At 57.3% G+C, this 26,967-nt stretch overlaps 3 protein-coding genes and 1 long non-coding RNA gene across 6 annotated transcripts; 1 reads left to right on the top strand and 3 right to left on the bottom strand.

Moving 5' to 3' along the window:
- The first annotated feature begins 578 nt into the window (after positions 1-578).
- On the top strand, positions 579-5,352 carry EOLA1 (endothelium and lymphocyte associated ASCH domain 1). The gene is given in 6 exon segments (XM_042977170.1): positions 579-846; positions 3,102-3,249; positions 3,368-3,620; positions 3,623-3,649; positions 4,498-4,701; positions 4,704-5,352. Coding segments are annotated over 4 exon segments (504 nt in total). The 5' UTR covers positions 579-846; positions 3,102-3,249; positions 3,368-3,397; the 3' UTR covers positions 4,754-5,352.
- Positions 5,353-5,943: 591 nt separating this feature from the next.
- LOC102963883 (heat shock transcription factor, X-linked member 3-like) lies at positions 5,944-7,896 on the bottom strand. Its single transcript, XM_007074505.2, has 2 exons — positions 7,318-7,896; positions 5,944-6,648 (listed from the first exon to the last, which is right to left on the bottom strand). Exons 1-2 carry the CDS (start codon positions 7,813-7,815, stop codon positions 6,058-6,060), a joined length of 1,089 nt encoding a protein of 362 aa, XP_007074567.1. The 5' UTR covers positions 7,816-7,896; the 3' UTR covers positions 5,944-6,057.
- An 11,744-nt stretch (positions 7,897-19,640) lies between these two features.
- On the bottom strand, positions 19,641-20,994 carry LOC102955712 (melanoma-associated antigen 9-like). Of its 3 annotated transcripts, none has more exons than XM_042977166.1 (2): positions 20,019-20,994; positions 19,641-19,872 (listed from the first exon to the last, which is right to left on the bottom strand). In XM_042977166.1, exon 1 carries the CDS (start codon positions 20,865-20,867, stop codon positions 20,148-20,150), a length of 720 nt encoding a protein of 239 aa, XP_042833100.1. In that variant the 5' UTR covers positions 20,868-20,994; the 3' UTR covers positions 19,641-19,872; positions 20,019-20,147. The 3 variants fall into 3 exon arrangements, with proteins under 3 accessions (XP_042833100.1, XP_042833099.1, XP_007085630.1); XM_042977165.1 differs by having other exon boundaries at positions 19,641-19,875; XM_007085568.3 differs by having other exon boundaries at positions 19,641-19,901.
- Positions 20,995-21,176: 182 nt separating this feature from the next.
- Positions 21,177-22,582, bottom strand: LOC122236295. The gene is made up of 3 exons (XR_006214373.1): positions 22,484-22,582; positions 21,465-21,567; positions 21,177-21,308 (listed from the first exon to the last, which is right to left on the bottom strand). It is a non-coding gene; the product is annotated as an uncharacterized LOC122236295 (long non-coding RNA).
- Positions 22,583-26,967: the final 4,385 nt, after the last annotated feature.

Here is a 26,967-nt window from a genome sequence, read left to right on the forward strand (position 1 = left end):
TCCTTTCCACCCCGGTTCCACCCCGCCCCTCTCCGGCTCCGCTTCTCAACTCCGCTCAGCTCCTCCCAGGGCCCTCCCCCCAGGGGTCCCCAGCTCCTCTGACTCCATCCCTCACAGTTTCTCCCAGCTCCGCCTCCACTGCCCCAGCTCCATCCTGCCCCTGCTCCAGCTCCTCCTGTCAGCTCTGCCCTCCTCCCCAGTGGTCCCCCAGCTTCCCCTTTGGCTCCACCCCAAGCTCCCCCCTGCAACTCCCCCAGTTTACACCTCCCCAGGCCCACCCTGCTCTTCCCACAGCTACTCCTCCGCAGCTTTCCCATCTCCGTCCTGCTCCTTCCCGCTCATTGCCCTAGGTCCTGCCCCAACTCTTTCCCACAACTGGCGCCAGCTTCTTCCACAGCCCTGTCTCACGGCTCCTCCTACCCCAGCTCCTAACCCACAGGTCCGCCCCCCACCTACCTCCTCCCCCAGCTCGGCGGCCTCCCGCCGCCCCGCCCACAGCCCCACCCCCAGACTCGACTTCGCCCCGCCCCTTCCCCCCCACCGCCCCACCCCCATTTCTATCCTCCTTCCGGTTCCGCTCCAGCCGCCAGCCCCAGCTCCCTATCAAGCCTGATGGTCCCGCGCGCCTCCCGGCCCCTTGAGTCCAACGACGTCTCCTAGCGACCGGGGCCTGCGGGCCTATGTGCGTGTGTACGTAAGTGCGTGTCCACGTAACTGCTTGGCTGCGTGCCTACGGGCTTTCGCCCTGGCGTGCTGCGTACCTCCGTGTGCGTACGTAACTACGTGGGTACGAGCCGGCGTATGCCCCGCAAAAAAGGAGCGGCAGCGTCTGTGCGGGTGCGTCAGGTGAGGGGCTGCCGGCGCCCGGCACCTGTCAGCGGTCCCTGGTGTCGGGCCGCGGCGATGGCGGGACAGCCACGACGCGGACCGGGCGCTCTGTCCTCTCTCGGTGGGCCGCGTCGTCTCCTCGCCTGGGCGTGGGAGGCGGTCGTCCCGGCGCTGGTGGCCTCGCAGGGTCACGGGAAGCGGACGGTCCCGCCCGGTGGCCGCAGCCGAATCGGCTGAGCGCGCCTGCGGTGGGCGGGGGCGGGGAGACCCGCCACGCGCGAAGGGAGCCAGGAAGCCCGTGCGGCTGCGGCCTGCTCGACCCTCGGCGGGACGGTGCCTCTGGGCTGGGGGTTCCCGGACCAGAGGTCTGGAAGCAAGCGCAGAGCGGCCGCGGACACCCTTCCCTGTCCCCTCCTCCCGCCACCATCACATGCGCGCGACGTACGTGTGCGCGGAGAAACGCGACCATACCTTTGCACGGGCACCGGTCCGCAGTCATTCCGGCCCTCCCCGCCTCCCGCTGGGCCCTTAAGGGCCGCGACCTCACCGAGGCCGCCGGCTGTGCGGGGTTCAGCCTGTTGCCCCTGTCACTCCTCCCGGGGCGGGGGCGGGGGGGGGACTTCCAGGATTTGATTGAGGGGAACTGGACTATAGGGCCCCCAAATCCTTCCCGTGTGACAGTGTGAGGGCCTGGTGTCCTCTTTCTCCTGTTGGATACGGGTCTGCTAGGCTGTGAGAACACGAGCCACTTACATGAAATGGTTTTCTCTGCCGCCGGCTGGGGCCTTATGTGGTTAGCAGAACCAACCCGTGAGTGAGGTGCAACGTGGAAGGCTGAGAAGTGAAGGAGGGGTGTCAGTCGCGTCAGGGCTGTCCGGCCGTGAGTTCCATGAAGATGGACAGGCACGGGGCAGGTCGCTGGTGCCTGCGGCAACCGGTGTGTTCATGGAGGAGGGCGGGCAGTGCGAGGGGAAGAAGTAGAGACTGTGAGTGTAGACCGCTGCTCCTGGGACCTCTGCTATGCAGAGGTTTAGACAAGTTGGCAGGTGCTGGAGACACGTGCGGGCTCAGGGGCTGGGTTGGGGGGGGGTCTTTGTCCCTGCAGTGAGGGGTGTGCAGGTGTGGCTTTCTGAAAGCGAGACCATCTACTCACAGGGGAGGGGAGTAGGGCTGCCTGAGCAAGAGCAGACGGAGTGAGGTCCTCCAGTGAAGGACTGTGCTTGGCCCAGAGCACAGCTGAGGGCAGGTGGCCGCGCAGCTCAGCCCCAGACAGTGGGAACGCAGGGGGTGTGGTGCCAGGGCGGCAGGACGGTGGGTTGGGAAAGGGGTGATCCCAGGGCCTTATCTTTGAGAGTAGATGTGTTCTCTTAAACGAGAGGAGGGGTTGAGGCCAGGTTTATGTCCTTCGAGAACTGGGAGGAGAGATGATCCAGATTCGGGGTGCTCCTGAGTGCAGCGCAGTGCCCCAGGCCCTGTGATGAGGATGATGATAATGATGAGGGGCGGCCACTGTTTGTGGCTGTCCTGTTAGGTGCCACATGCCGGGCTAGGTGCCCCTGCACCTTGTCCCCGGTCCTCGCGGCCCCGATGGAGACTGGGGCTCCTTGAGGTGCCAGGACCCAGCTGAGGCTCGTGCTCCTCCCACTGCACAGCTCTGCCGTGCGCAAGGAGGAGGGACCCCCTCGTCCAGGTGCAAGGACAAGGGGTAGGTGCACTCAGGTCCCCTGCAATCATGGGCCGTCTCTCTATCCCTCGGCGCCTCCTTCTCAGCTATAGAGCAGGGTGACGAAGCGCTGCCTTACTGGGTTATGTGAGGATCGAATCCTGTGATGTGTTGATTGTGCCCACCGCCCACCCCAGTGCCTGGCATGGAGACGGTGCGTGCGCCCTGGTACCAGCTGTTCCTGCTCTGGTTCCTGGTTTCTCTAGGCCCGGGTCAGGGTCGGGGGGTGTCTGTTGATGGTGGAGAGCAGTGGGGCAGGAAGGGGTCAGAGGAGGGTGGCACCCAAAGGGGTCGGGAGGAGACAGCTGCCAGGACCATGTGCGATCACAGGGCGCCCCCAGCGCTGAGCTGAGGTCGGATACCAAGGGTTTGCGCTCAGCAGCCCCAGGGTGGCGAAGCCCAGGATGTCCCTGTCTGTGCTGGGAGAGAGGTAGAGCCAGCTCACTGAGCCGTCCAACCGAGGGGCCCCTCGCCATCTGTGCTCTCCTGGGGCTCAGTGACCTCTGATGTAGAACTGACCACAGGCTGTCCTGGCCATGCCTTTCTCTAGCTATCCCCGCCCTCCTCTCTGAGGTCCCCAACGACTCCATGTGATGGACACGTCATCCTGACCGCCGGTCCCTTCCTTTGTGCCTGTCAGCTGACCGTGTAGTGACAGAGGAGGAGGAGCCAAGGCTCTCCGTTCCCCCACCGTCCAGGTCAGTGGGGTGTCAGGGCACCCCCGGGGGACCCTGGGGAGAGGTCTTGCCCCCAGGTCATGAGCTTGGAGCGCTGGGCACGATGCCTGTTGACCTTCGTGGTTCTGTGTCTCCGCAGGTCTGGTGAGGCCCAAGGCGCTCTGGGGAGATGAAGTTCGGCTGCCTCTCCTTCCGGCAGCCTTATGCAGGTTTTGTCTTAAACGGGGTCAAGACCCTGGAGACGCGTTGGCGTCCTCTGCTGAGCAGCCACCGGAACCGTACCATCGCCATCCACATTGCTCACAGGGACTGGGAAGACACCGCATGGAGGGAGCTGCTGGCGGAGAGGCTTGGAATGACCCCTGCTCAGATTCAGGCCTTGCTTCTGGAAGGGAAAAGTATGGCCGTGGCGTGATCGCTGGCAAGTGATGAGAAGCCGCATGCTGCTGAGACACCCCCAAGGGCTACTCCCCAGGACCTTGCTCAGGAGTTTTGTGCCTTGTTCCCTTGTGTGAGCTGCTTGGTGTGGGGGCCGTGTTTTCTTTAAGCAGCACACCTTCGGCGGGGCAGCAGGGGGCCCTGGGACTGGGGATGGGGGGAGTTGCTGAGGTCCCACGACTTCAGGTGAACCCTGCTTCCGCTCTGGGCCTCAGTGCCCGGTTCTGACCTGAGAGACAGGGACAGGTTCCAAGTGTGCATGTGACCTTCGCTCACGGTTGCGCACGTGTGCCCGCGTGTGTGCGTGCGACAGAGACCGTGGAGGCAGCACGGTGCACACAGTGGGTCGGGCAGACTCCAGACCCCGGGCTGTTGCCGGGCTTCCTGTGCGATGCCCCACCCCCACTGTCCCTGCATCCTGGGTGAGTCCCCTAAGCCCTCGGTGGGGGAGGTCCCACACGAGCACCTGCCACCTGCTGAAGTGCTCGGGGACCTGAGTGCCTGTTCCGCCCAGCATCTGGGGCCCTTCTGGTCTGACCTCTGCCTGTTGCCCTAAGCTCTCTGGCTGGGGCCAGCCCATTATTTGGGGGTGGTCATTGAGGACGAGGCCCTCCGCTCCGTTTCGCTCCCTCCCTCGGCCTCACCCAGAACGCCTGAAGCAGACTTTGGCGTGTCGGGTATGCTCAGTCCGAGGGGCCCAGTGTACCCGGTGTCCCCTTGGGGAGACCCTCTTGGTCTCTGGTGGTTGTAACTTTGAATAATCATGTTCTCCAACAGGCGGGCCTTGGTTTCTGGAAGGAAAAACCATCGTGTGCTTCTCTTTGTGCTCAGGGCTTGTTGACATTGGGGAAACTGTACAGTGCCCAGAGGACTTAGCCCCTGATGAGGTTGTGGCGCTGGAGAATCAAGCTGTGCTGACCAGCCTGAAGCAGAAGTACCTCACCGTGCTTTCAAACCCCAGGTGGTTACTGGAGCCCATACCCAGGAAAGGCGGAAAGGATATCTTCCAGGTAGACATCCCAGAGCACCTGATGCCCTTGGGGCAGGACGCCTGGCGAGTGCGGAAGGTTACCGAGAAACCGGCTAAATCGTGACCCATCCACTGACCGTCATGCCGCAGACCTACAAGCCCGGTTCAGTCTGAATCGGCCCTGCCACTGTGTGCTGTTCGTGGAAACAGGTCTCTCCACTCAGATGCAGGGGACAGGGCAGCGGGACTTTCCTCGTGAGATGCCTATCTGGGCTCGCCGGCAGTCTCCAGGACTTCGACGTTCGGGATAAAGGGGAAGCGGCCAGTAAATGTCTTGGTGCCGCCACTACTTGAGTCCTTCTGATTTCCGGGTCGTACAAAGACATAGGTCTGAAGACGACCAGTTCGTGTTTCCTCCTCTCGTTGTTCTGCTCAGAACTCATAGGACGTTTGAACAGCATCCAGGGGACCTTGTGGGAAGGCTGGGAGCGGGCGCTAAAGGGGTGTGCAGGGGTGGCCAGCCACGGTGCCCCCGTTCACCATGACGACAGCATCAGACTGAGACACAGCATCCGTCTGTTCTTACAAACGACTCTTACTCTGTTGTCAAAGCGTCCCTTGGCCCATGAAGTATGCGTGTTCGACACATCCCACAGCTAGCTACTTCATGGCCAAAGGAAGGATCCTAAATACAGCACCGATGGGAAAATGATTAAGTCGTGTTGTGTATTCTGTGGGAAATCTTTTGTTGTCGTTGTGTGCTTTCTTAGCAAAGTTTCTGGTGGTCCTTACCGATGGGGAAGATGGGCTGTCCCTCCCCCACCCCCACCCCCAGGCATTGACTAGAATGGCCCGTCTCTTCTGAGCAACAAGAAAGTGGCCCCACGTCCCTTGGCAGATGGGGTGGCCCTGCTTTTAGGTGGGCCTCTTTGGCAGGCCCCTGGCTCTTGGGCTAGAAGCGCTCAGCTGCTGATCAGAAACTTCCCGGCATCACAGGGGCACCCGTGAGGAAAAGCCCTCCTGTTTCAAACACACGAATGATACGAGGTGACACCCCCAAGGTCAGGAGTGAGGCGGTTCTGTCTCCTGACCCGCAGGCGAGGCTCAGGGGACCAGATCTTCCTGGGCTTGCCTCCTCCATGCTCCCTAGCCAGGTCCTTGGCCGAGGCTGCAAAAACGCTGCCGCTTCGAAGGACAGAGGACAGTAGGGGGCCAGAACCTGTCTCAGGCCAGGATTCCCAGCCTCCCCGGGCTTATCGCATAAGGTGTGTGTAGCATCATACGTGAGAAAGAACACAGATTCGCGGTTCTAGTCAGACTGTTTATTTACTCCCGCGGAGTTGTGTTTGTTTCCATTAAAGCCAAAAATAGATTGACGGTTACAGTGGTGAGTTTTTAGCTGTCGTCAGTGGCCTGTGAGCCTAGGGACCCGGATTTTCCTTGAAATGTTCACAGAGGGCACACTTGTAATCTGAGGAGCCCTCCTGCTCCTCGTTCTCACTGGGGGCCTCGTTTGGGGACATGACTGACAGGGCCGCCAGCAGGATGGAATAACAGGTGTTATACAGAGACATCACCGTACCATAGTCGGGGTAAACTGGGGGGCTGATGGGCAGTTCCCCTGTGTCATCCCTTCTGGCAGTAGCCAGGGGCGCAAACATCATGTTCCTGGAGGTGCCCTCCCCACTCAGGCCACCTGGCTCACTCGGGCCATGAGTTGCCATGGCGTACCCGGCTGCGCTGCTCAGAGACCAAATGCCAGAGAAGGCGAAGGACTGGCTGCCGCTGGGACCCTGAGCGTTTGGGGCTGCGCCGGGGACCGTCTCGTCGTCGTTGGCGGGTTCCTCGTGATGGATTCGTGGGGACTGTCTTGTTGCTGCCACCGGCTTCTTTCTCTTTGGAGTTGGTGCACTGGTGCCTAGCCAGGTGGTGGTGACTCTCAGGTCACTTTTCCTCTGAATGTTCCCGAGCAGGAAAGGCTTGTCTCTCTGAAAGTTGGCGTTGCGGTAAATCTGAAACGAGATGCGAGATTCATCATTTTAGTCATTCTGGGAGGGAAGATTTGTGTCTGCTGCCACCGAGACTGCCACCTCCTTTCCCTCTTCTCCCTCTCCCTCCCCGTTCCTCCTCCCCTTCTCCCCCATCCTCCCCCTTGCCTCCCTCTCCCTTCTCTTCCCCCCACAATCCCCTTCCACCTCTCTCCTTCCTCTTCTTCTCCCCCCCTCCGCCTCCTCCTCCCATTCCCCCTCCCCCCTTACCCCCCCCACTCCCCGCCCCTGGATCCCCCCACCACCGCTCCCTGCCTCTGGCCCCTCCCACAGCAGTCATAATGGTCTGGTTCTACTATGGAGAAAAGATCCTTTTAAGTTGTCTACAAGGCTCACTATGCCCTGGGACCTAACTAAACTCACTGAATAAAGACACATAAAGCCCAGTTGAAGGGATTCACATACCTATTTGACGTTACCTGGCCTCTGAATGTTTAGTCATACATGCACACTCCATCTAAGGGGGTTGTAGGTTAATAGGAAAGCCTAGACTTTCTCATCTCTCCATAATGTCTCTCGAGAAAGAAAGTTGTCCTCGGAAATTAAACCCTTTCAGTAGATCATTCATCTGGGGTCTACTAGGAAGGTGCTGAAAAGACAGAAAACATGGGAAACCACGGACTTTCTACTTACCAGCATTCTCTTATTCCCTGGGGACTGATTCCCCCAAGGGTCGGTTGCGCGTATTTTGCTGAAGCCGTACAGGTTCAGCAGGCGGATGAAAGTCTTCAAGCTGTCAGTTTCAAAGATTCTCTCCGCGCCTCTGCGGTGAAGAACCTCCCTCTGGAAAAGGTCTTCGTCGATGATCACGGTGTCCCCGGCATCGTTCCAGCGCACCGACGTGAAGGTGTTGTCCTCCAGGATCATCCAAAGCTTTCTTGGGAAGGAGAGCCCAAGAATACTGTTGTTTTCTCCCACGTTGGCGGCACCTTGGTTTGGGGCCTGTGGTTGTGGGTTGTCTTGGGGGCCTGGATCTTGGATCACTGCTTGGTCCCTATTCATCACCAAAATCTCCCCGGAATCCAAATTTGGATCCTGGGATGAACTAGATGGTAATTCTGGTGCTGGCTCTCCATCATCAGATGGGGCCAGCTTCCCTTTGGGTATCTCCTTAGCACTCTGACTAGCCATGGAGCTAGTCTAGACCAGGAGCACTTTTGCCATGAGAATGTCTCACTGACCTCTCAAGTCGCAAATGCCTTCGGTCAGTATGGGGATGCCCAATATATACCGTCCACAAAATTCTAGAATCTCGTAGTGAGGCAACCAGCTACCTAAGTCATCGCCTCTTTATTTGTCATGTGATGTCACAAAGGTGGCTCACAGCTGATCTGGCAAGGCAGCACTGGCCAAGTGTGGGGGAGGGGATGGGCACAGGGCCCCCAGCTTCTCTCTTTTCCAAAAGAATATGCAAACATCTGGTTTGAGTTCCCAGGAAGGGCTCCTGTCTGCAGCCAGGAACATTGTTTCATGGGACCAGGCCCTGGATGGGAAGAGAAACCATGATCCGAGGTCTACTCCCACTCCAGGGATGGGGGAGACCAGTTGCTGGTCTCTCAGATTTGGTCAAGAGCCAGGCCCTGGTTAGTCCTGGCTTGGGCTGCCCCCAAGGCTGCCTGGGTCAGATGGACCCTTGGGGTCGGTACCTGTCAGAAGATGGCAATCCCTACAGGACTTGGCCTAGTCTTACTTGGTAGCCCCCATTTATTCCTACCTGCCCTCCCCCCCCATACTTACTGCCTTGGTCTCTTCCAAAATTTCCTGCTGGTTACTTGGTACTGCTCAGAAAGGCCCCAACAAAAAGTCCTGTTTTCATGCCCCCTGTGTCAAGTGGTCCTCAGGGTAGGGTCTCAGGCCCCCTTTTATTCCTGCACCCCACACAATTCCGTTTTTGGTCTCTTCCAACCTGTTCTGCTAGTTAGTTGGTCCTACTCAGATAGGCCCCAACAAAGGGTCCTATTTTCTTGTCCCCTGGGTCAAGTTGTCCCCAGAGTAGGGTCTCATTTGTAGCGTCCTTTTCATTCCTGCCCCCCTCCAATTCCTGCTTTGATCTCTTCCAACTGTTCCTGCTGGTTAGTTGGTCCTGCTCAGATAGGCCCAAAGAATAAGTCATGTTTTCTTGCCCCCAGGTAAATTGTCCTCAGAGTTGGGTTTAAGTTCGTAGCCCACCTTGTTTCCTGCACCCCACACGCTTCCCTCCTTGGTCTCGTCCAACCACTCCTGTTGGTAAGTTTGTCCTGCTCATGTAGGGCCCAACAAAGAGTCCTATTTTCTCTCCCCTAGGTCATGTTGTCCCCAGAGTAGGTTCTCATTTGTAGCCTCCCTTTGTATTCCTGCTCCCCCCATTCCTGCTTTGTTCTCTCCCAACACTTCCTGCTGTTTAGTTGGTCCTGCTCAGATAGGCCCCAAGAATAAGTCATGTTTTCTTGCCCCAAAGTAAGTTGTCCTCAGAGTTGGGTTTAAGGTGGTAGCACCCCTTTTATTCATGCACCACACACAATTCCCTCCTTGGTTTCTTCCAAAATTCTCCTTGTGGTTACTTGGTCCTGCTCAGATACGCCCAAAGAAAGAGTCTTGTTTTCTTGCCCCCTAGGTCAGGTTTTCCCCAGAGTAGGGTCTTACTTTCGTGCCCCCCCCCCCGCTTTACTCCTGCCCCCCCCCACTTCCTGCTTTGGTCTCTTCCAACTGTTCCGGGTGGATAGTTTGTCCTGCTTAGATAGGCCCCAACAAAAAGTGCTGTTTTCCTGCCCTCAAATCAAGTTGTCCTCAGAGTATGATTTCAGTTGGGAAGTCCCCCTTTTACTACTGCCACCCCCCGACACACACGTCCTGATTTGGTGTCTTTCAACTGTTCCTACTCGTTAGATGTTCCTTCTCAGGCCCCAACAATACTCCTGTTTTCTTGCCCCGAGTTCAAGTTGTCCTCAGAGTTGAGTTTCAGTTTGTATCCCCCCCCCATTATTCCTGTTCCCCACATACTTCCCTCTTTGATCTGTTTCAACTGTTCCTGCTGGTTAGTTGGTCTTGCTCAGAGAGGCCCCACCAAGATTCCTGTTTTGTTTTGTTTTGTTTTGTTTTGTTTTGCTCCCTAGGTCAAGTTGTCCCCAGGGTAGGGTCTCAGATGGTAGCCTCCCCTTTTATTCCTGCCCGCCCACACTTTCTGGTTTGGTCTCTTCCAACTGTTCCTGCTGGTTACTTGTTCTACCTAGATAGGCCTCAACAAAAAGTCCTATTTTCCTGCGGCCTAGATCAAGTTGTCACCAGAGGAGGGTCCTAGTTGGTAGCCTCCTCTTTGATTTCTGCCCCCCACCCACACACACACTTTCTGCTTGGGTCTCTTCCAAATGTTCCTGCTTGTTAGTTGGTCTTGCTCAGATAGGCCCCAACAAAAAATCCTGTTTTTTTTGCGCCCAGGACAAGTTGTCCTCTGAGTTGGGGCTCAGTCGGTAGTACCCCTTTTCTTCCAGCCCCCCACATACTTTCCGCTTTGGTCTCTTCCATCTGTTCCTGCTGGTTACTTGGTCCTGCTTATATGGCCCTCAACAAAGAGTCCTGTTTTCTTGCCTCCAGGTCAAGTTGTCCTCAGACTAGGGTTTCAGTTGGTACCCCCTTTTATTCCTGCTTCTCCCCCCACCACACACACACACTTCCTGCTTTCGACTCTTCCTACTGTTCCTCCTGGTTAGTTGGTCCTGCTCAGATAGGCCCCAACAAAGAGTCATTTTCTTGCCACCAGCTCAGATTGTCCAGAGTTGGGTTTCAACTGTTAGCCCCACTTTTTTTCCTGACCCCAGCACTCTTCCAGGTTTGGTCTCTTCCAACTGTTACTGCGAGTTAGTTGGTCCTGCTCACATAGGTCCCACCAAGAGTATTGTTTGTTTTATTGCTCCCTAGGTCAAGCTGTCCCCAGAGTAGGGTCTCAGTTGTTAGCCCCCCTTTATTCCTACCCCACCCAATTCCCGCTTTGGTCTCTTCCAACAGTTCCTGCTGCTTAGTTGGTCCTGCTCAGGTAGGCCCCATCAAAGAGTCCTATTTTCTTGTCCCCTAAGTCAAGTTGTCCTCAGAGTAGGGTCTCAGATGATAGCCCCCCTTTTATTTCTGCCTCCTCCCACTTTCTGCTTTGGTCTCTTACAACTATTCCTGATGGTTCGTTGGTCCTACTCAGATGGGCCCCAGGAAAGAGTCCTCTTTTCTTGCCCCCGAGGCCCAGTTTCCCTCAGTGTAGGGTTTCCTTTGGGTGCCCCAGTTTTATTCCTTCTCCACCTAACACTTCCCTAGGTGGTCTCTTCAACTGCTCATGCTGGTTAGTTGATCCTTCTAAGATAGGCCCCAGGAAAGAGCCCTGTTTTCTTGCCCCCTAGGTCACATTGTCTTCAGAGAAGTATATCAGTAGGTAGCCCCCTTTTTATTCCTACCCCCTCCGCACACTTTCTGCTTAGCTGTCTAACACCTGTTCCTACTGGTGAGTTGGTCCTCCTCAGATAGTCCCTACAAAGTGTCCTAGTTTCTTGCCCCCAAGTCAAGTTGTCCTCGGAGTACGGTTTCAGTTGGTAGGCCCTCTTTTATTCCCTCTCCCACACTTCCCGCTTCCGTCCCTTCCACCTATCCCTGCTGCTTAGTTGGTCCTGCTCAGATAGGGCCCAACAAAGAGTCCTAATTACTTGCCCCCTAGGTCAAATTGTCCCCAGAGTAAGGCCTTAGTTGTTGGCGTCCCCTATTATTCCTGCACCCCCTACTTCCTGCTTTGGTCTCTTCCAACAGTTCCTGATGCTTACTTGGTCCTGCTCAGGTAGACCCCAATAAAGACTCCTATTTTCTTGCCCCCTGGTCAATTTGTCCTCAAAGTAGGGTTTCAGTTGGCAGCCCCACTTTTATTCCTGCTGCCTCACCCACACAATTCCTGCTTTGGTCCCTTCCAACTGTTCCCTCTAGTTAGTTGGTCCTACTCAGACCCCCCCCCCCAAATTCCTGTTTCCTTGCCCCCAGGGCATGTTTTCCTCAGAGGTGTGTTTCCGTTGGTAGTCCCCCTTTTATTCCTGCCCCCACACACTTCCCCCTTTGGTCTCTTCCAACTACTTTGGTAACTTGGTCCTGCTCAGATAGGCCCCAACAAAGAGTCCTGTTTTCTTGGCCCCAGGTTACATGGTCCTCAGAGTAGGGCCTTAGTTGGTAGCCCCACTTTAATGCTGCCACCCCGCTTCAAGCTCTTGTCTTCTCCAACTGTTCCTGCTGATTAGTTGGGCCTTGTTAGATAGGCTGCAGCAAAGAGTCCGGTTTCCTTGCCCCCTAGGTCAAGTTGTCCTCAGAGTAGGGTCTCAGTTTGTAGGCCCCCTTTTATTCCTACCCCCTCTGCACACTTTCTGCTTAGCTGTCTAACAACTGTTCCTACTGGTGAGCTGGCCCTCCTCAGATAGTCCCAACAAAGAGTCCCGTTTTCTTACCCCCATGTCAAGTTGTCTTCAGAGTAGCGTTTCAGTTTGTAGCCCCCCTTTTATTCTCTCTCCCCCACTTCCCGCTTTGGTCTCTTCCACCTATTCCTGCTGGTTAGTTGGTCTTGCTCAGATAGGGCCCAACAAAGAGTCCTCTTTACTTGCCCCCTAGGTCAAGTTGTCCCCAGAGTAAAGTCTTAGTTGTTAGCCCCCCCCCCTTTATTCCTGGGCCAACAGTTCTTGCTGGTTAGTTGGTCCTACTCAGGTAGGCCACAACAATCAGTCCTATTTTCATGTCCTTATGTCACGTTGTCCTCAAAGTAGGGTTTCTGTCGGTAGCCCCCTTTTTATTCCTGCCACCCCCTTACACACACTTCCTCATTTCTTCTCTCGTAATGGTTCCTGCTGGTGAGTTGGTCCTGCTCATGTAGGCCCGAAACAAGAGTCCTGTTTTCTTGCCCCCTAGGTCAATTTGTCCTCAGAGTAGGGTCTCAGTTGGTTGCCTCCCTTTTTCTCCTGCCTCCCCACATGCTGCTTTGGTCTCTCACAACTGCTACTATTGGTTCATTGGTCCTGCTAAGATAGGCCCCAACAAAGAGTCCTGTTTTCATGCCCCCACATCAAGTTATCCTCAGAGCAGGGTCTCAGTTGGTAGGCCCTCTTCTATACCTGCCCTCCCCACTTCCTGGTCTCTTCCAACTGCTCCTGCCGGTTAGTTGTTCCTGGTCAGATAAGCCCCAACAAAGAGTTCTGTTTTCTTGCTCCAGGTCAAATGGTCCTCAGAGTAGGGTCTCAGTTGGTAGCCCCACTTTATTGATGCCTCCCCTCACTTCCAGCTTTGATCTGCTCCAAAGGTTCCTGCTGGTTAGTTGGTCCTGTTCAGATAGACTCCAACAAAGAGTCTTGTTTTCTTGCCCCCATGTCAGTTTGTCCTCAGAGTAGGGTTTCAGCTGGTAGCCCCTTTTTATTCCTGCACCCCCTCACACACTTCCAGCTTTGGTCTCTTCCAACTGTTCCTGCTGGTTAGTTGGTCCTGCTCACATAGGCCCAAAAAAGAGTCCTGTTTTTTTCCCACTAGGTCAAGTTGATCTCACAGTAGGACCTCAGTTGGCAGACCCCCTTTTATTGCTTCCACCAAACACTTGCCGCATTGGTCTGTTCCAACTGTATCTGCTAGTTAGTTGGTTCTTCTCAGATGGGCCGCAACAAAGAGTCCATTTCTCAAGACCCCTAGGTGAAGTTATCCTCAGAGTATGGTCTCAGTTGGTTGTACCCCTTCTATTCCTGCCTCCCCCCTCTGCCTGCTTTGGTATGTTCCAACTGTATCTGCTGGTTAGTTGGTTGTCTTCAGATAGGCCCCAAGAAAATGTCCTATTTTCTTGCCCTCTAGGTCAAGTTTTCTGCAGAGTAGGGTCTCAGTTTGTAGCTTCCCCATTTATTCCTGCCCCCCCCCCGCCCCCGCTTCCTCCTTTGGTCTAATCCAGTTTTTCCTGCTGGTTGGTTACTCCTGCTCAGATAGGCCCCCCAAAAGAGTCCTGTTTTCTTCTTGCCCCAGGTCAAGTTCCCCTCCGAGTAGGGTTTCAGTTTGTGGCTCCCCCCCGCTATTGTTTTCTCCCCCCACGCTTCCCGCTTTGGTCTCTTCCAGCTGGTCCTGCTGGTTAGTTGGTCCTGCTCAGGTAGGTCCCAACAAAGAGCCCTGTTTCTTGCCCCCAATGTCAACTTGTCTGAAGAACAGGTTCTCAGTTGGCAGCCTCCCTTTTTTCCTGCCCCCCAATCCTTCTTTGGTCTCTTCCAGCTGTTCCTGTTAGTTAGTTGGTCCTACTCAGATAGGCCGGAACCAATAGTCCTGTTTTCTTGTCCCCTATATCAAGTTGTCTTCAGAGTAGGGTCTCAGTCGGTGGCCCCCCTTTTATTCCTGCCCCTGCAATTCACACTTTGGCCTCTTCCAACTGTTCCTGTTAGTGAGTTGGTCCTGCTCAGATAGGCCCCAACAAAGAGCCCTGTTTTCTTGGCCCCAGGTTACATGGTCCTCAGAGTAGGGCCTTAGTTGGTAGCCCCACTTTAACGCTGCCACCCTGCTTCAAGCTTCTGTCTTCTCCAACTGTTCCTGCTGATTAGTTGGGCCTTGTTAGATAGGCCACAGCAAAGAGTCCTGTTTCCTTGCCCCCTAGGTCTAGTTGTCCTCAGAGCATGGTCTCAGTTGGTAGCCTCCCCTTTTATTCCTAACCCTTCTGCACATGTTCTGCTTGGCTGTCTAACAACTGTTCCTACTGGTGAGCTGGCCCTCCTCAGACAGTCCCAACAAAGAGTCCTGTTTTCTTGATCAAGATCTGTTTTTCCAGATCAAGATGTCCTCAGAGTAGTGTTTCAGTTTGTAGCCCCCCTTTTATTCTCTCTCCCCCACTTCCCACTTTGATCTCTTCCAACTATTCCTGCTGGTTACTTGGTCTTGCTCAGATAGGGCCCAACAAAGAGTCCTCTTTACTTGCCCCCTAGGTCAAGTTGTCCCCAGAGTAAGGTCTTAGTTGTTAGCCCCCTTTTATTCCCGCGCCCCCTACTTCCTGCTTTGGTCTCTTCCAACAGTTCCTGCTGCTTAGTTGGTCCTGCTCAGATAGGCCCCAAAGAAGAGTCCTGTTTTCTTACTCCCTAGGTCGAGTTGTCCTCAGAGTAGGGTCTCAGTTGGTAGCCCTACTTTTATTCCCGCACCCCCCACATTTCCTGCATGGGTCTCTTCCAAATGGTCCTGCTGCTTAGGTGGTCCTGCTCACATAGGCCCCAACTTAGAGTCCTGATTTCTTGTCCCATAGGTCAAGTTGTCCTCAGAGTCGGGTCTCAGCTTTTAGCCCCCCTGTTATAACTGCCCCACCCCCACTTCCCGCTTGCTCTCTTCCAACTGTTCCTGCTGGTTAGCTGGTCCTGCTTAGATAGGCCCCAACCAAGAGTCCTGTTTTCTTGCCCCAGGACAAGTTGTCCTCAGAGTAAGTTCTCAGTTGGTAGTCCCCCTTTTATTCCTGCCCCTCCCTCACTTCTCGCTTTGGTCTCTTCCAACTGCTCCTGTTGGTTAGTTGTTCCTGGTCAGGTAGGCCCCCAACAAAGAGTCCTGTTTCCTTGCCTCCTGAGTCAAGTTGTCCTCAGAGTCGGGTCTCAGTTGGTTGCTCCCCTTTTATTCCCACCCCCCACACACTTCCCTATTTGGTCTCTTCTAACTGTTCCTTCTAGTTAGTTGGTCCTGCTCACCTATGTCCCAACACAGAGTCCTGTTTTCTTGCCCCCTAGGTTAAGTTGCCCTCAGAGTAGGGTCTCAGTTGGTAGCCCCCCCACCCATTCCTGCCCCCCGCCCCACACTTCCTGCTTTGGTCTCGTCCAATTGTTCCTGCTGATGAGTACATCCTGCTCAGATAGGCCCCAACACAGAGTCCTGTTTTTTTGCCCCCAAGTCAAGTTGTCCTCAGAGTAGAGTTGCAGGCAGTAGCCCTGCCTTTATTCCTGCACATCCCAACTTCCCGCTTATGTCTGCTCCAAATGTCCCTGCTGGATCCTTGCTCTGCTTAGGCCCCAACGAAAAGTCCTATTTTCTTGCTGCCTAGATGAAGCTGTCCCCAAGGTAGGGTCTCAGTTGGTACGCCCCCTTTATACTCGCAGCCTCACCCCACACATTTTGCTTTGGTCTTTTCCAAGTATTCCTGCTTGTTAGTTGGTTCTGCTCAGATAGGCCCCAACAAAAAGTCCTATATTCTTGCTCCCTGGTCAAGGAGTCCTCAGAGTAGGGTTTCAGAGGGTACCCCTCTTTTATTCCTGCCTCCTCACTTCCCACTTTGGTCTCTTCCAAATGTCCCTGCCGGTTCATTGTTCCTGCTCAGATAGGGCAAACAAAGAGTTATGTTTTCATGCCCCCTAGGTCAAGTTATGCTCAGAGTAGTGTCTGAGTTTGTACCCTCCTTTTATTCTTGTCCTCCCCCAATTCCCACTTTGATCTCTTCCAACAGTTCCTTCTGGTTAAGTGGACCTGCTCTGATAAGCCCCGACAAAGACTGATTTTCTTCCCCCAGGTCAATTTGTCCTCAGAGTTGGTTTTCAGTTTGTAGCCCCACTTTCATTCCTGCCACCCCCCAACACACACACACACACACACACACACACACACACACTCACTTCCTGCTTTGGTCTCCTCCAAATGTTCCTGATGAGTTGGTTCTGCTCAGATAGGCACCACCAAGAGTCCTGTTTTCCTGCCCCCTATGTCAAATTGTCCTCAGAGTAGTGTCTCACTTGGTAGCACCCCTTTTATTCCTGCCCCTCCCCACTTCCCGCTTTGGTCTCTTGCAACTGTTCCTGCTGGTTAGTTGGTCCTGCTCAGATAGGCCCCAGCAAAGAGTCCTGTTGACTTGCCCCCAGGTCAAGGTGTCCTCAGAGTAGGGTCTCAGTTGGTAGGCCCCCTTTATTGCTTCCACTTGCTGCTTTGGTCTCTTCCAACTGTTCCTTTTGCTTAGATGGTCCGGCTCAGATAGCCCCCAAGAAAGAGTCCTATTTTCTTGCCCCAGGTCAAGGTGTCTTCAAAGTAGGGTTTCAGTGTTTAGTCCCCCTTTGTTCCCTTCCCCCTCTTCCCGCTGTGGTCTCCTCCAACTGTCCCTACTTCTTAGTTGGTCCTGCTCAGATAGACACGCACCAGTAGTCCTGGTTTCTTGCCACCGGGTCAAATTGTGTTCAGGATAGGGTCTCAGATGGTTGCCTTCCCTTTTATTCGTTTCCCCCACTTCCTGCATTGGTCTCTTCAAAATGTTAATGCTGGTTAGTTGCTCCGGCACAGATAGGCCCCAACAAAGAGTCCTTTTTTCTTGCCCCCAGGTTAAGTTCTACTCAGAGAATGGTTTCAGGTGGTTGCCCCCCTTTTATTCCTGCTGCCCCCCGCACAGTTCCTGCTTTGGTCTCTTCCTACTGGTCCTGCTGATTAGGTGTTCCTGCTCAGATAGGCCCCAACAAAGAGTCCTGTTCTCTTGCCCCCAGTTCAAGTTGCCCTCAGAGTAGTTTCTCAGTTGGTAGCCCCCCGTTTATTCCTACCCCCAACAAAGTTCCGCCTCGGTCTCTTCCACCTGCTCCTGCCGGTTAGTTGGTCCTCTTCAAATAGGCCACAACAATGAGTCCTTTTATCTTTCCCCCAGGTCAAGTGGTCCTCAGAGTAGGGTTCCAGTTGGTAGCCCCCGTTTTACTCCAGCCACCCCTCCCCAGCACACACTCCCATCTTTGGTCTCCACCAAATATTCCTGCTGGTTAGTTGGTCCTGTGCATTGAGGCCCGAGCAAAGAGTCCTGTTTTCTTGTCCTCTAGATCAAGTGGTCCTCAGAGTAGGATCCCAGTTGGTAGCCCCCCCCACCCACTTTCTGCTTTGGTCTTTTCCAACTGTTCCATCTGGTTAGTTGGTCCTGCTCAGATAAGCCCCAAAAGAAAGTCCTGTTTTCTTGCCCCCAAGTCACGTTGTCCTCAGAGTTGGTTTTCAGTTGTTAGCTCCCCTTTTATTCATGGTGGCCACACACTTCCCACTTTGGTCTCTTCCAACTGATCCTGCTGGTTAGTTGGTGCTACTCACGTATGCCCTGATAACGCGTCCTGATTTCTTGCCCCTAGGTCACGTTGTCATCAGAGTAGGTCTCAGTTGGTAGCCCGCACGTTCCACACCTCCTCCTCAGGGGCACAGTTGTTCTCCAGGAGGACCACCCCCAAGACCAGCACCAGGAGGCTGGCCGTGGGCATGCCCTGCCTACTGCTTAGCATCCCATCACATATCAGGCCAAGGATGGTGACCAGGAAGAAGGAGTGGTCTCTGGGGTCCACTTCCCTCACGTCAACACCAAAGACTAGCTGCAGATACTCGCAGGCTTGGTGGAAGATCACGGAGACGTGGTCCTGGTCATCTTGGCTGACCGCCGCCAGCATCTCCGCCTGTGTGGTCGGTCGGCTGCTGAGTGCGATACCTGAGGAGCAGGAATGCCACCAGGTCAGCCAGCTTCAGGCTGAATGCGTCTGGGAGCGAGGGCTGGGCTCCTCCTGGGTCCCCTCTGCTGCTGGACCCCTCCTCATCGGGGCTGCTGGGGTCCTCATCGGACTGGCTCCACGGAGCACCTGCCATGTCAGCGGGGGAGGGGCAGGCACTCGGAAGGCTCAGACTGACTCTGTTGAGGGGCCCAGGCTCCCTCTGTCCTCCTTCTGCATCCTCGCCAAGAATGGCCGCAGGACCCAGGCCCTGCCCTCTGCCCACTTGAGGTGTCCCAGCCGCCTCCCCCCGCCCACACACACACACACACACACACCCCGTGGCTGTGAGACTCCGCTGTGGAAGTCCGGCCCGACTTGTCCACCCAAATGCCCATCCTGCCCATGGCCCTTCACAGAAGGACGCGGGTGCCCGAACTCTGGCAGGTTCCTTCTGTGTGTCCTAGGGACCTGAGTCCTTCGGTCCTCCCCCCCCATGTCCCCACCTGGACTCCCTAGCCCGGCCCGTGCCCCTGCCCTTTCTGACCTGGGATCCTGTCCCTCACCCCAAGGTCCTCAGCTCCCTCAAACCCCCGAGGTACAGTTGAGTGGACGCAGCCTGCGGCTGCCCTCTCCAGAAACCCCGGGGCCTCAGCGGGGCCTGAACGCCTCTACCCAGGGTGGGCGGGTGTAGTAGGCCCTACCGCTCTCCCTCAGGTCCAGACACCAGCTCCAGGAAGAGCCTGGGCCCGTCCCTCTGGGGCCCCGAGTCTACCACCCTTAGCCCCGCTGGGAGAAGGGCTCCGCCTGACCACCCTGCCGGGGTCTCTCGGGCTGCCGGCTGGACTGACCTGGATTCCGGGATGGGGGGCCGGCCGTGCTCCCTCACATGTCGACGTGCACGCCTTGCTGCCCGGCCGGGCCCCTTCTCTCTGCCGGCCCGAACCAGGCATCCCAGACCGAGGCCCCCACCTCTGTCACCATCCTTTCCGGGATCCTCACCTTGACTCTGACCGGCTCGGGCCGTGCCCCCGCCCTCTGCACAGCTGAGTCTGTGCGCCTCAGATCCAGGCTCTCACTCCCCGACTTCCTGGAGACAGAGGCAGGGAGCCCACCGCAGCCACTGTCCCCTCCCCGCTACATTGTGATCAGCTGCCCGGAAGGCATCGCACTGAACCGAGATCCCAGGCCAGCCTGGCTCGGGCAGGGCATCTCCACTGCAGGGCTTCCCCCCCCTGGAGCCCCACCGCCTCAGCCTTCTTTCATTTCTTCTGCTCCTCTTAGGGGACCTTTCCCTGCCTTCCCATGGGGACCGCAGCTGCTAGATAGTCACCTATGGGCGAGACGTGTCCTGCCTCTCTCTCCTAGTGTCCTCACTGCCAACACAGGGCCCTTCCGAGAGCGAGCAGAGCTCGGCGAATGTCCGGCCACAAATGTCCCAGTGAGCTGGGGACCTCTGCTCAGATCGAGTGTCTCCTCCTTTCTTGGAGACCCGAGCAAAGGCAGGCACACATCTCTACGTCCCTTGTCCAGAATGACAGACGACAAGGGACGAGAAGCAAGAACGAACATCTTTTACTTCTCCATGGCCTGAAACCATCCGTTTACTGCCAAGGTCTTCACGTTTGCAAGACATCCCTGTCTGTGCCCAGCCCAGGCACCGCGATTCCCTTCTGGATCCCGAACGAGGACGGAAGGGTTCCCGGCTCGTTGCACCAAACGGCAAAACTCTGACTCTCGAACACCTGTGGCGTGGGTGCCACTCCCACGCTGAGCCCGAAGCTCACGAAACCTTCTGTGACAAGGAACAACATCTGAAAACTTCCTCGAGGAAACAAAGATCGATTTCCGAGGCCACGTAGACAGAGAACAAGAACCCACCCAAACGTGCTCTTGGCCCCGCTTTCCCCCAAGCCGCCCTGGCCCTCCACTACTCACAACGCCCAGCGCCCGCTCTGCTCGCACTCGCAGGCGAGAAGTGGCCTGGCTTCGTGCCCCGCAGGAGAAGCTGCTCGACCCCAGGCGGGAACGGGCCCGGCTGCCCCTCGGGCTCAGGCCCGCTCTTCCTCATGGCTCACAGCCTCTTCGGACAGACACGGAGACCCCGGGCTGCCTGCTGTTGACCGCGAGGATGTGCTGCAGCACCTGCGCGCCGCTGGTTTCTGCGTGGGCCCTGGGACCCCACAGGAACTCGTAGCGTGCGGGCTCGCTGCCGGGCACCTGCCGGTACTCCAGGTACCCTTCCTGCACCCAGACTTCGGTCAGCAGCTCCCTGGGCTCCCCATAGAATACGTGCTCCCTGCCGGCATACACCCCCATGACCCCCAGCGCTTCCCACACCGCCTCCTCAGGGGCACGGTCGTCCTCCAGGAGGATCACCCACAGGACCAGCACCAGGAGGCTGGTCTTGGGCATGCCGTCCCTACCACTCGGCGTCCCATCGCAGCTGAGGCCCAGGATGCTGACCAGGACGTAGGAGTGCTCGCGGGGGTCCACTTCCTTCACGTCGACTCCAAAGACCAGCTGCAGATACTCGCAGGCTCGGCGGAAGATCACGGGGAAGCGGTCCCGGTCATCTCGGCTGACCGCCGCCAGCATCTCCGCCCGTGTGGTCGGCTGCTTGGTGCGATACTTGAGGAGCAGCAGCAGCACCAGGCCGGCCACCTTCACGCGGAGCGCATCTGGGAGCGAGGCCTGGGCCCCTGCCGGGGCCCCCCAGGTGCTCGACCCCTCCTCATCGGGGCTGCTGGAGCCCTGGTGGGACTGGCTCCCCGGAGCGCCTGCCATGGCACTGGGGGAGGGGCAGGTGCTCCGAGGGCTCTGGGGAGGACTCGGGGACCGGGCAGCAGCAGATCCCTCCTCCAGGGGGACCAGAATGAGGACAGAGCAGGAGGAGGACAGGGAGGAGGAGGAGGAGGAGGGGGGGGGAGACGGGCCCCCCCTCTCCTCCTCCTCTGCTTTCTCCTCCTCCAACTCCACCTCCTCCTCCAACTCCTCTTCCTCCGACTCTACCTCCTCCACCTCCACCTCCTCCACCTCCTCCTCCACCTCCAACTCCACCTCCTCCACCTCCTCCTCCACCTCCTCCACCTCCTCCTTCTTCAACTCCACCTCCTTGTCCTCAGGCTCTGGCAGCGGTGCATCCCATGGCAGCGGGACCTCTCTTGGCTCCTCCTTAAGCTTGCAGAGCGCACCCCTCTCACCCAGGGGCATGATGGTCGCGAGACCCTGAAGACAGATGAGGGGTGGCTCCTCAGGGGGAGGCCCAGCCCACAGAGCCCCAGCTCCCAGGCCTGAGAGCGGGGCCGCGTGGGGGTTGGGGGCCGAGGGGTCCCCTCTGGGGTGGGATGGGCGAGCCCCCGGCCCCACGCGCGGAGCACGCACCTCGCCTGGACAACCGACTGGCACGCGGCCGCGCCTCCTCTGCTCTGTGACCTCGGGACTCCTGCCTCAGACCAAGGCCTCAACTCCAGAGCTCTCCGAGCCCCTGGAAGACGGAGGGAGGGAGGGAGGGAGGGAGGGACGGACGGAGGGAGGGACGGACGGAGGGAGGGAGAGACGGAGGGAGGGAGAGACGGAGGGAGGGACGGAGGGGGCGCCTCAGGGTCTCAGGGTGGGTGCCGACCGCGTGCACCGCCCCGGGCCCCCACCCCCCACTGCGGCCAGGAGGTTCTGGCCAGGACTCTGGGCGCCCCCCCACCCCGGGAGCCCCCACCCCATCCAGCCTGGACCTGCCCCTTCTGGGCCTCCGCTGACAGCCAGAGCGGACCCGAGCGGCAGGGCAGGCCTCCTGGGCCCTACGTAGGTGTCCTGGGCTGGGAGGCAGCGCCTCCTCTCTCCCCTGCACCCCGGCCAGGGCCCGGGATCCTGCCTCGGCTGACCGGGCTCCAGCCCCGCACACCAAGGCCCTCCCCTCGCCCAGACCCACCGCGGGGGCGGCTTTCCGACGGCGGCCCCGGGGCTGGGGTCCAAGGGGCCTCCGGCCGTCCTCCCGCACGGCTCTCCCGGGGAGCCCCGGGCCCGCTGCCTCCCACCAGAGCCCTCCCGGCCCGGCGAGGTCCGGGCCAAGGCGGCTGGCGTCGCACGAGGCGACCAAGTCCGGGGAGGCCCGGGGCCGATGGCAGGGGCTCACATGGGTTCCTTGGGGTCCCTCAGCCCTGTCCTCTCGTCCCCATCCGGACTCCCTGGGCGGCCTGGGCCTCGGGCTCTGCCGCCTGACGCCGGCTCCTCGCGCGCAACCAGCTCTCGGTCGGGCTGGGACCCAGAGCCCGAGGCCGCCCACGCCTCACGCCCTGGTCACGGTCGTCGTGGTCGCGCCACCCTGCGGCCTCCACCGCCGCCCCCACCGCCGGACTCATTCCCCTCTGGGTCCCGGCTCCCTCGCTCCTCCCTCTGGGCCTCACCTCGAAGCCCACGAGGCTCGGCGCCCTTCCCGCGCCCGACGGGCTTCGAGGCGCAGGCCGGAAGACGCCGACGACGCCGAGGCCCCCTCGCCTCGCCCCGCCCCGCCCCGCCCCGCCCCGCCAGTCTCTTGAGACCCGGATGCGGAAGTCCAGACACCCCGCGGGGCCTCATTCCCACTAGGGGCTTGCCTAGGCTGCCGCTAGGGGTCGCCTTCCGGGCCGGGGCCTCCGTTCTGGGGGCCGGAGTCCCTCCCTCGGTGCTCCCTCCGTGGCCTCCTGCACCCCGGGGATGGCCTGGGCGCGTGGCCGCTGACGAAGGGAACTCGTGCCCCTCAGACCAGGGTCCGAAGGTCTCTGGGACGCACCGCCCAGGCTCAGTGACGGGGCGCCCGCCACCTCTGGCCACCCGATGCAGGGGCTCCCCGGGCCTGCGGCACGGACTGACTTCGTAGCTCTGGGCTGGGGTGGACCTGGTCTCCTGACAGCACCTGGGCCCTCCTCCCCTCTGCCCGCCGGAGCGGCTGCTCCCGACCGACAGCGGGTCCTCGGTTCTCCCCAGCTCACCCATCCGACCCCCACTCCCCGGTCCGGGTGATCCGAGACCCGGATGCCCAAGTCCAGCCTCGCCCAGTGTCCCCATCCCTCCCGGGGGCCTGCGCGGACTGACTCTGTTGTGGGGTCCTGGCTCCTTTGCCTGCAGATCCCTCTGCTCCTCATTAGGAATCGCCCCAGGACACGGGCCCTGCCCTCTTCAGAACTGAGGCGTCCCAGTGCTCCCCCCGCCCCCTGCGCCTCCTCCGGTGTCTCTGAGACCCGGCTGCGGGAGTCAGGCCCGACTCTCCTCCGCGAGTCCCCATGCCTCCCAAGGGCCCTTCTCAGAAGGCGTGAGGTCTTGAACTTTGGGACGTCCCCTCTGTCCTGGGGACCTGAGTCCCTCAGTCCTCCCTCTGACCCCCACCTGGACACCGTGGCCCCGTCCTGTGTCCCTGCCCTTTCCTGACCTAGGATCCTGTCCCTCACCCCAAGGTCCTCAGCTTCCTCAGATCCCCGAGGCACAGTTGAGTGGACGGGGCCTGCGGCCACCCTCTACAGGTAGCCCGGCACCGCGGCCCAGGCTGATCTCCTCTCCCCGGGGCGGGATGGGCCCTGCGGATCTCCATGAAGTCCCGACACCTGCTGCAGAAGAGCCTGGGCCCGTCCCCGCTATTATTCCTGCCACCCCGCCACACACACTTCCGACTTTTCTCTCTTCCAACCGTTCCTGCCGGTTACTTGGTCCTGCTCAGATAGGCCTGAACAAAGCCTCCTGTTTTCTTGCTCCTAGGACAAGTTGTCCTCAGAGGAGTGTCTCAGTTGGTAGCCCCCCTTCTATTCCTCCCCCCTCTCTTCTTGCTTTGGTCTCTTCTAGCTGTTCTTGCTGGTTGGTTGATTCTGCTCTGACAGGGCCCCAACAAAGTGTTCTATTTTCTTGACCCCATGTCAAGTTGTCCTCAGAGTATTGTTGCAGTTGGCAGCCCCCCCCCTCCCCGTTTATTCCTGCTGCACTGCCCCCCCCCACACACACACACAGTTCTTGCTTTGGTCTCTTCCAACTGTAATCACTGGTTTGTTGGTCATGCTCAGATATGTCCCAACAAAGAGTTCTGTTGGCTTGTCCCCAACACAAGTTGTCCTCAGAGTAGGGACTCAGTTGGCAGCCCCCCTTTTACTCCTGCTCCCTCCCACTTACCGGTTTGGTCTCTTCCAACGATTCCTGATGTGTAGTTGGTCCTGCTCAACAGGCCCCTATAAAGAGTCCTGTTTTCTTGCCCCCTGGGTCAAGTAGTGTTCCGAGTAGGGTCTCAGTTACTAGGCCCCTTTCATTCCTACTCACCACACTTCCTGCTTTGGTCTCTTCCAACTCTTCCTGCTGGTTAGATGGTCCTACTCATACTGGCTCCAAAAGAGTCTTAATTTACTTGCCCGCTTTGTCAAGTTGTTCTCAGAGTATGGTCTCAGCTGGTAGCCCCCCTTTTATTCCTGCCCCCCAGTTCCTGCTTTGGCCTCTTCCAACTGTTCCCACTGGTTAGTTGGTCCTACTCAGATTGGCCCCCAAAGAGTCCTATTATCTTGCCGCCAGGTTAAGTTGTCCTCAGAATTGGGTCCCATTTGGCAGCCCCCCTCTTATCCCCCCCCCATTCCCGCTTGGTTCTCTTCCAAAGGCTCCTGCTGGTTATTTGCTCCTGCTCAGATAGGACCGAACAGTCTTGTTTTCTTACCATCTAGATCAAGTTGTCCCCAGAGTAGGGTCTTACTTGGTAGCCCCCCCTTTATTTTCCTGCCCTCCCACACTGTCTACTTTGGTCTCTTCCAACGGTTCCTGCTTGTTACTTGGTCCTGCTCAGATAGGGCCCAACAAAGAGTCCTATTTTCTTTCGCCCAGGTCAAGTGGTCATCAGAGTAGGGAGTCAGTTGGTGCCCCCCTCTTTTATTCCTATTGCCCACCCCACACTTCCTGCTTCGGTCTTTTCAACCTGTTCCTGCTGGTTAATTGGTCCTGCTCAGATAGGCCCCAACTACGAGTCCTATTTTTATTCCACTAGGTCAAGTTGACCTCAGAGTAGGATTTCAGGTGGTAGCCTAACCCCTTTTATTCCTGCCTCCCCCTTCCTGCTTTGGTCTCTTCCAACTGTTCCTATAGGTTAGTTTGTCCTGCTTGTATATGTCTCAACAAAGAATCCTATTTTCCTGCCCCTAGGACAAGTTGTCCTCATAGTTGTGTTTAATTTGGCACCCCCCTTTTGTACCTGCTGACCACCCCCCCCACACACACACACTTCCTGGTTTGGTCTCTTTCAACCACTCCTGCTGGTTAGTTGGTCCTGTTCAGATAAGGCCCAACAAATATTCCTGTTTCCTTGGCCCAGGTCAAGTTGTCCTCAGAGTTGGGTTTAAGTTTGTAGCCCCCCTTTTATTGCTCCCCCCCCCCACACTTCTCACTTTGGTCTCTTTCATCTCTTCCTGCTGGTTAGTTGGCCCTGCTCAGATAGGCTGCACCATGATTCCTGTTTTCTTTCCCCCTAGGTCAAGTTGTCTCCAGAGTGGGGTCTTAGTTGGTAGCCCCCTTTTATTCCTGATCCACCCAGTTCCTGCTTTGGTATCTTCCAAGTGTTCCTGCTGGTTAATTGTTCCTTCTCAAGTAGGCTGCAAGAAAGAGTCCTAGTTTCATGCCCCTAGGTCACGTTGTTCTCAGCGTCTGGTTTAATTTGGTAGTCCCCTTTATATTCCTGCCACTCCTCCAAACACACTTCCTGATTTGGTCTCTTCCAACTGTTCCTGCTGGTTAGTTGGTCCAGCTCACATGGGCACGAACCAAGAGTCCTGTTTTCTTGCCCCCGAGGTCACGTTGTCCTCAGAGTAGGGTGTGTGTTGGTTGCCTCCCTTTTTTCCTGCCCCCCCCCACTTCCTGCTTTGGTCCATTCCAACTGCTCTATTGGTTACTTGGTCCTGCTCACATGGGCCACAAAAGGGAGTCCTGTTTTCTTGCCCCCAGGTCAAGTCATCCTCAGATTAGGGTCTCAGTTGGTAGCCCCCGTTTTTACCTGCCCTGGCAAACTTCTTGCTTTGGTCTCTTCAACCACTCCTGGTGGCTAGTTGGTCCTGGTCAGATAGGCCCCAACTAAGAGCCCTGTTTACTTGCCCCAGTTCAAGTTGTCCTCAGAGTAGGGTCTTAGTTGGTAGCCCCCCTTTTACTCATGCCTCCCACACTTCCTGCTTTGGTGTCTTCCAGCTCTTCCTGCTGATTAGGTAGTACCGCTCAGATAGGCCAGAAGGAAGAGCCCTGGTTTCTTGCCCCCCAGGTCACGTTGTCCATAGAGTAGGATCTCAGTTGGTGTCCGCTTTTATTCCTGCCTCCCAATTCCTGCTTTGATCTCGTCCAACTGTTCCTGCTCGTCAGTTGGTCCGACTCAGATAGGCCCCAATAAGAGTCATGTTTTCTTGCCTCGTCTGTCAAGTTGTCCACAGGGTAGCATCTCAATTTGTAGCCCCCCATTTGTTCCTGCCCCCCCACCTTCCTGGTTTGGACCTTCCAAATTTTCCTGCTGGTTGGGTGGTCCTGCTCAGATAGGCCACAACAAAAAGTCTTATTTTCTTGCCACCAAGTCAACTTGTCCTCAGAGTAGGATTTCAGTTTGTAGTCCCCCTTTTATTCTCTCCCCACCCCACTTCCTGCTTTGCTCTCTTCCAACTGTTCCTGCTGGTTAGTTCGTCCTTATCAGATAGGTCCCAACAAAGAGCCCTGTTTTCTTGCCCCCTAGATCAAGTTGTCCTCAGAGTACGGTCTCAGTTACTAGCCCCCCCTTTTATTCCTGCCCCCCACACTTCCTGCATTAGTCTCTTCCAAATGTTCCTGCTGGTTAGACATCAATCTCAGATAGGCCCCCCAAAAAATGTCCTGTTTTCTGGCCCCCAGAGTCAAGCTGTCCTCAGAGTATGGTCTCAGT

Source organism: Panthera tigris (assembly GCF_018350195.1).
Source record: "Panthera tigris isolate Pti1 chromosome X unlocalized genomic scaffold, P.tigris_Pti1_mat1.1 chrX_random_Un_scaffold_119, whole genome shotgun sequence".
Lineage (NCBI taxonomy): Eukaryota > Metazoa > Chordata > Mammalia > Carnivora > Felidae > Panthera > Panthera tigris.

Bases quoted from the DNA above. Each gene is read 5' to 3' on its own strand.
- LOC102963883 (XM_007074505.2), bottom strand. From the start codon at position 7,815: ATGGCTAGTCAGAGTGCTAAGGAGATACCCAAAGGGAAGCTGGCCCCA. The intron at 6,649-7,317 runs GTAAGTAGAAAG...ATCTCGTTTCAG, and splicing joins CAGGGAATAAGAGAATGCTG to ATTTACCGCAACGCCAACTT.
- LOC102955712 (XM_042977166.1), bottom strand. From the start codon at position 20,867: ATGGCAGGCGCTCCGGGGAGCCAGTCCCACCAGGGCTCCAGCAGCCCC.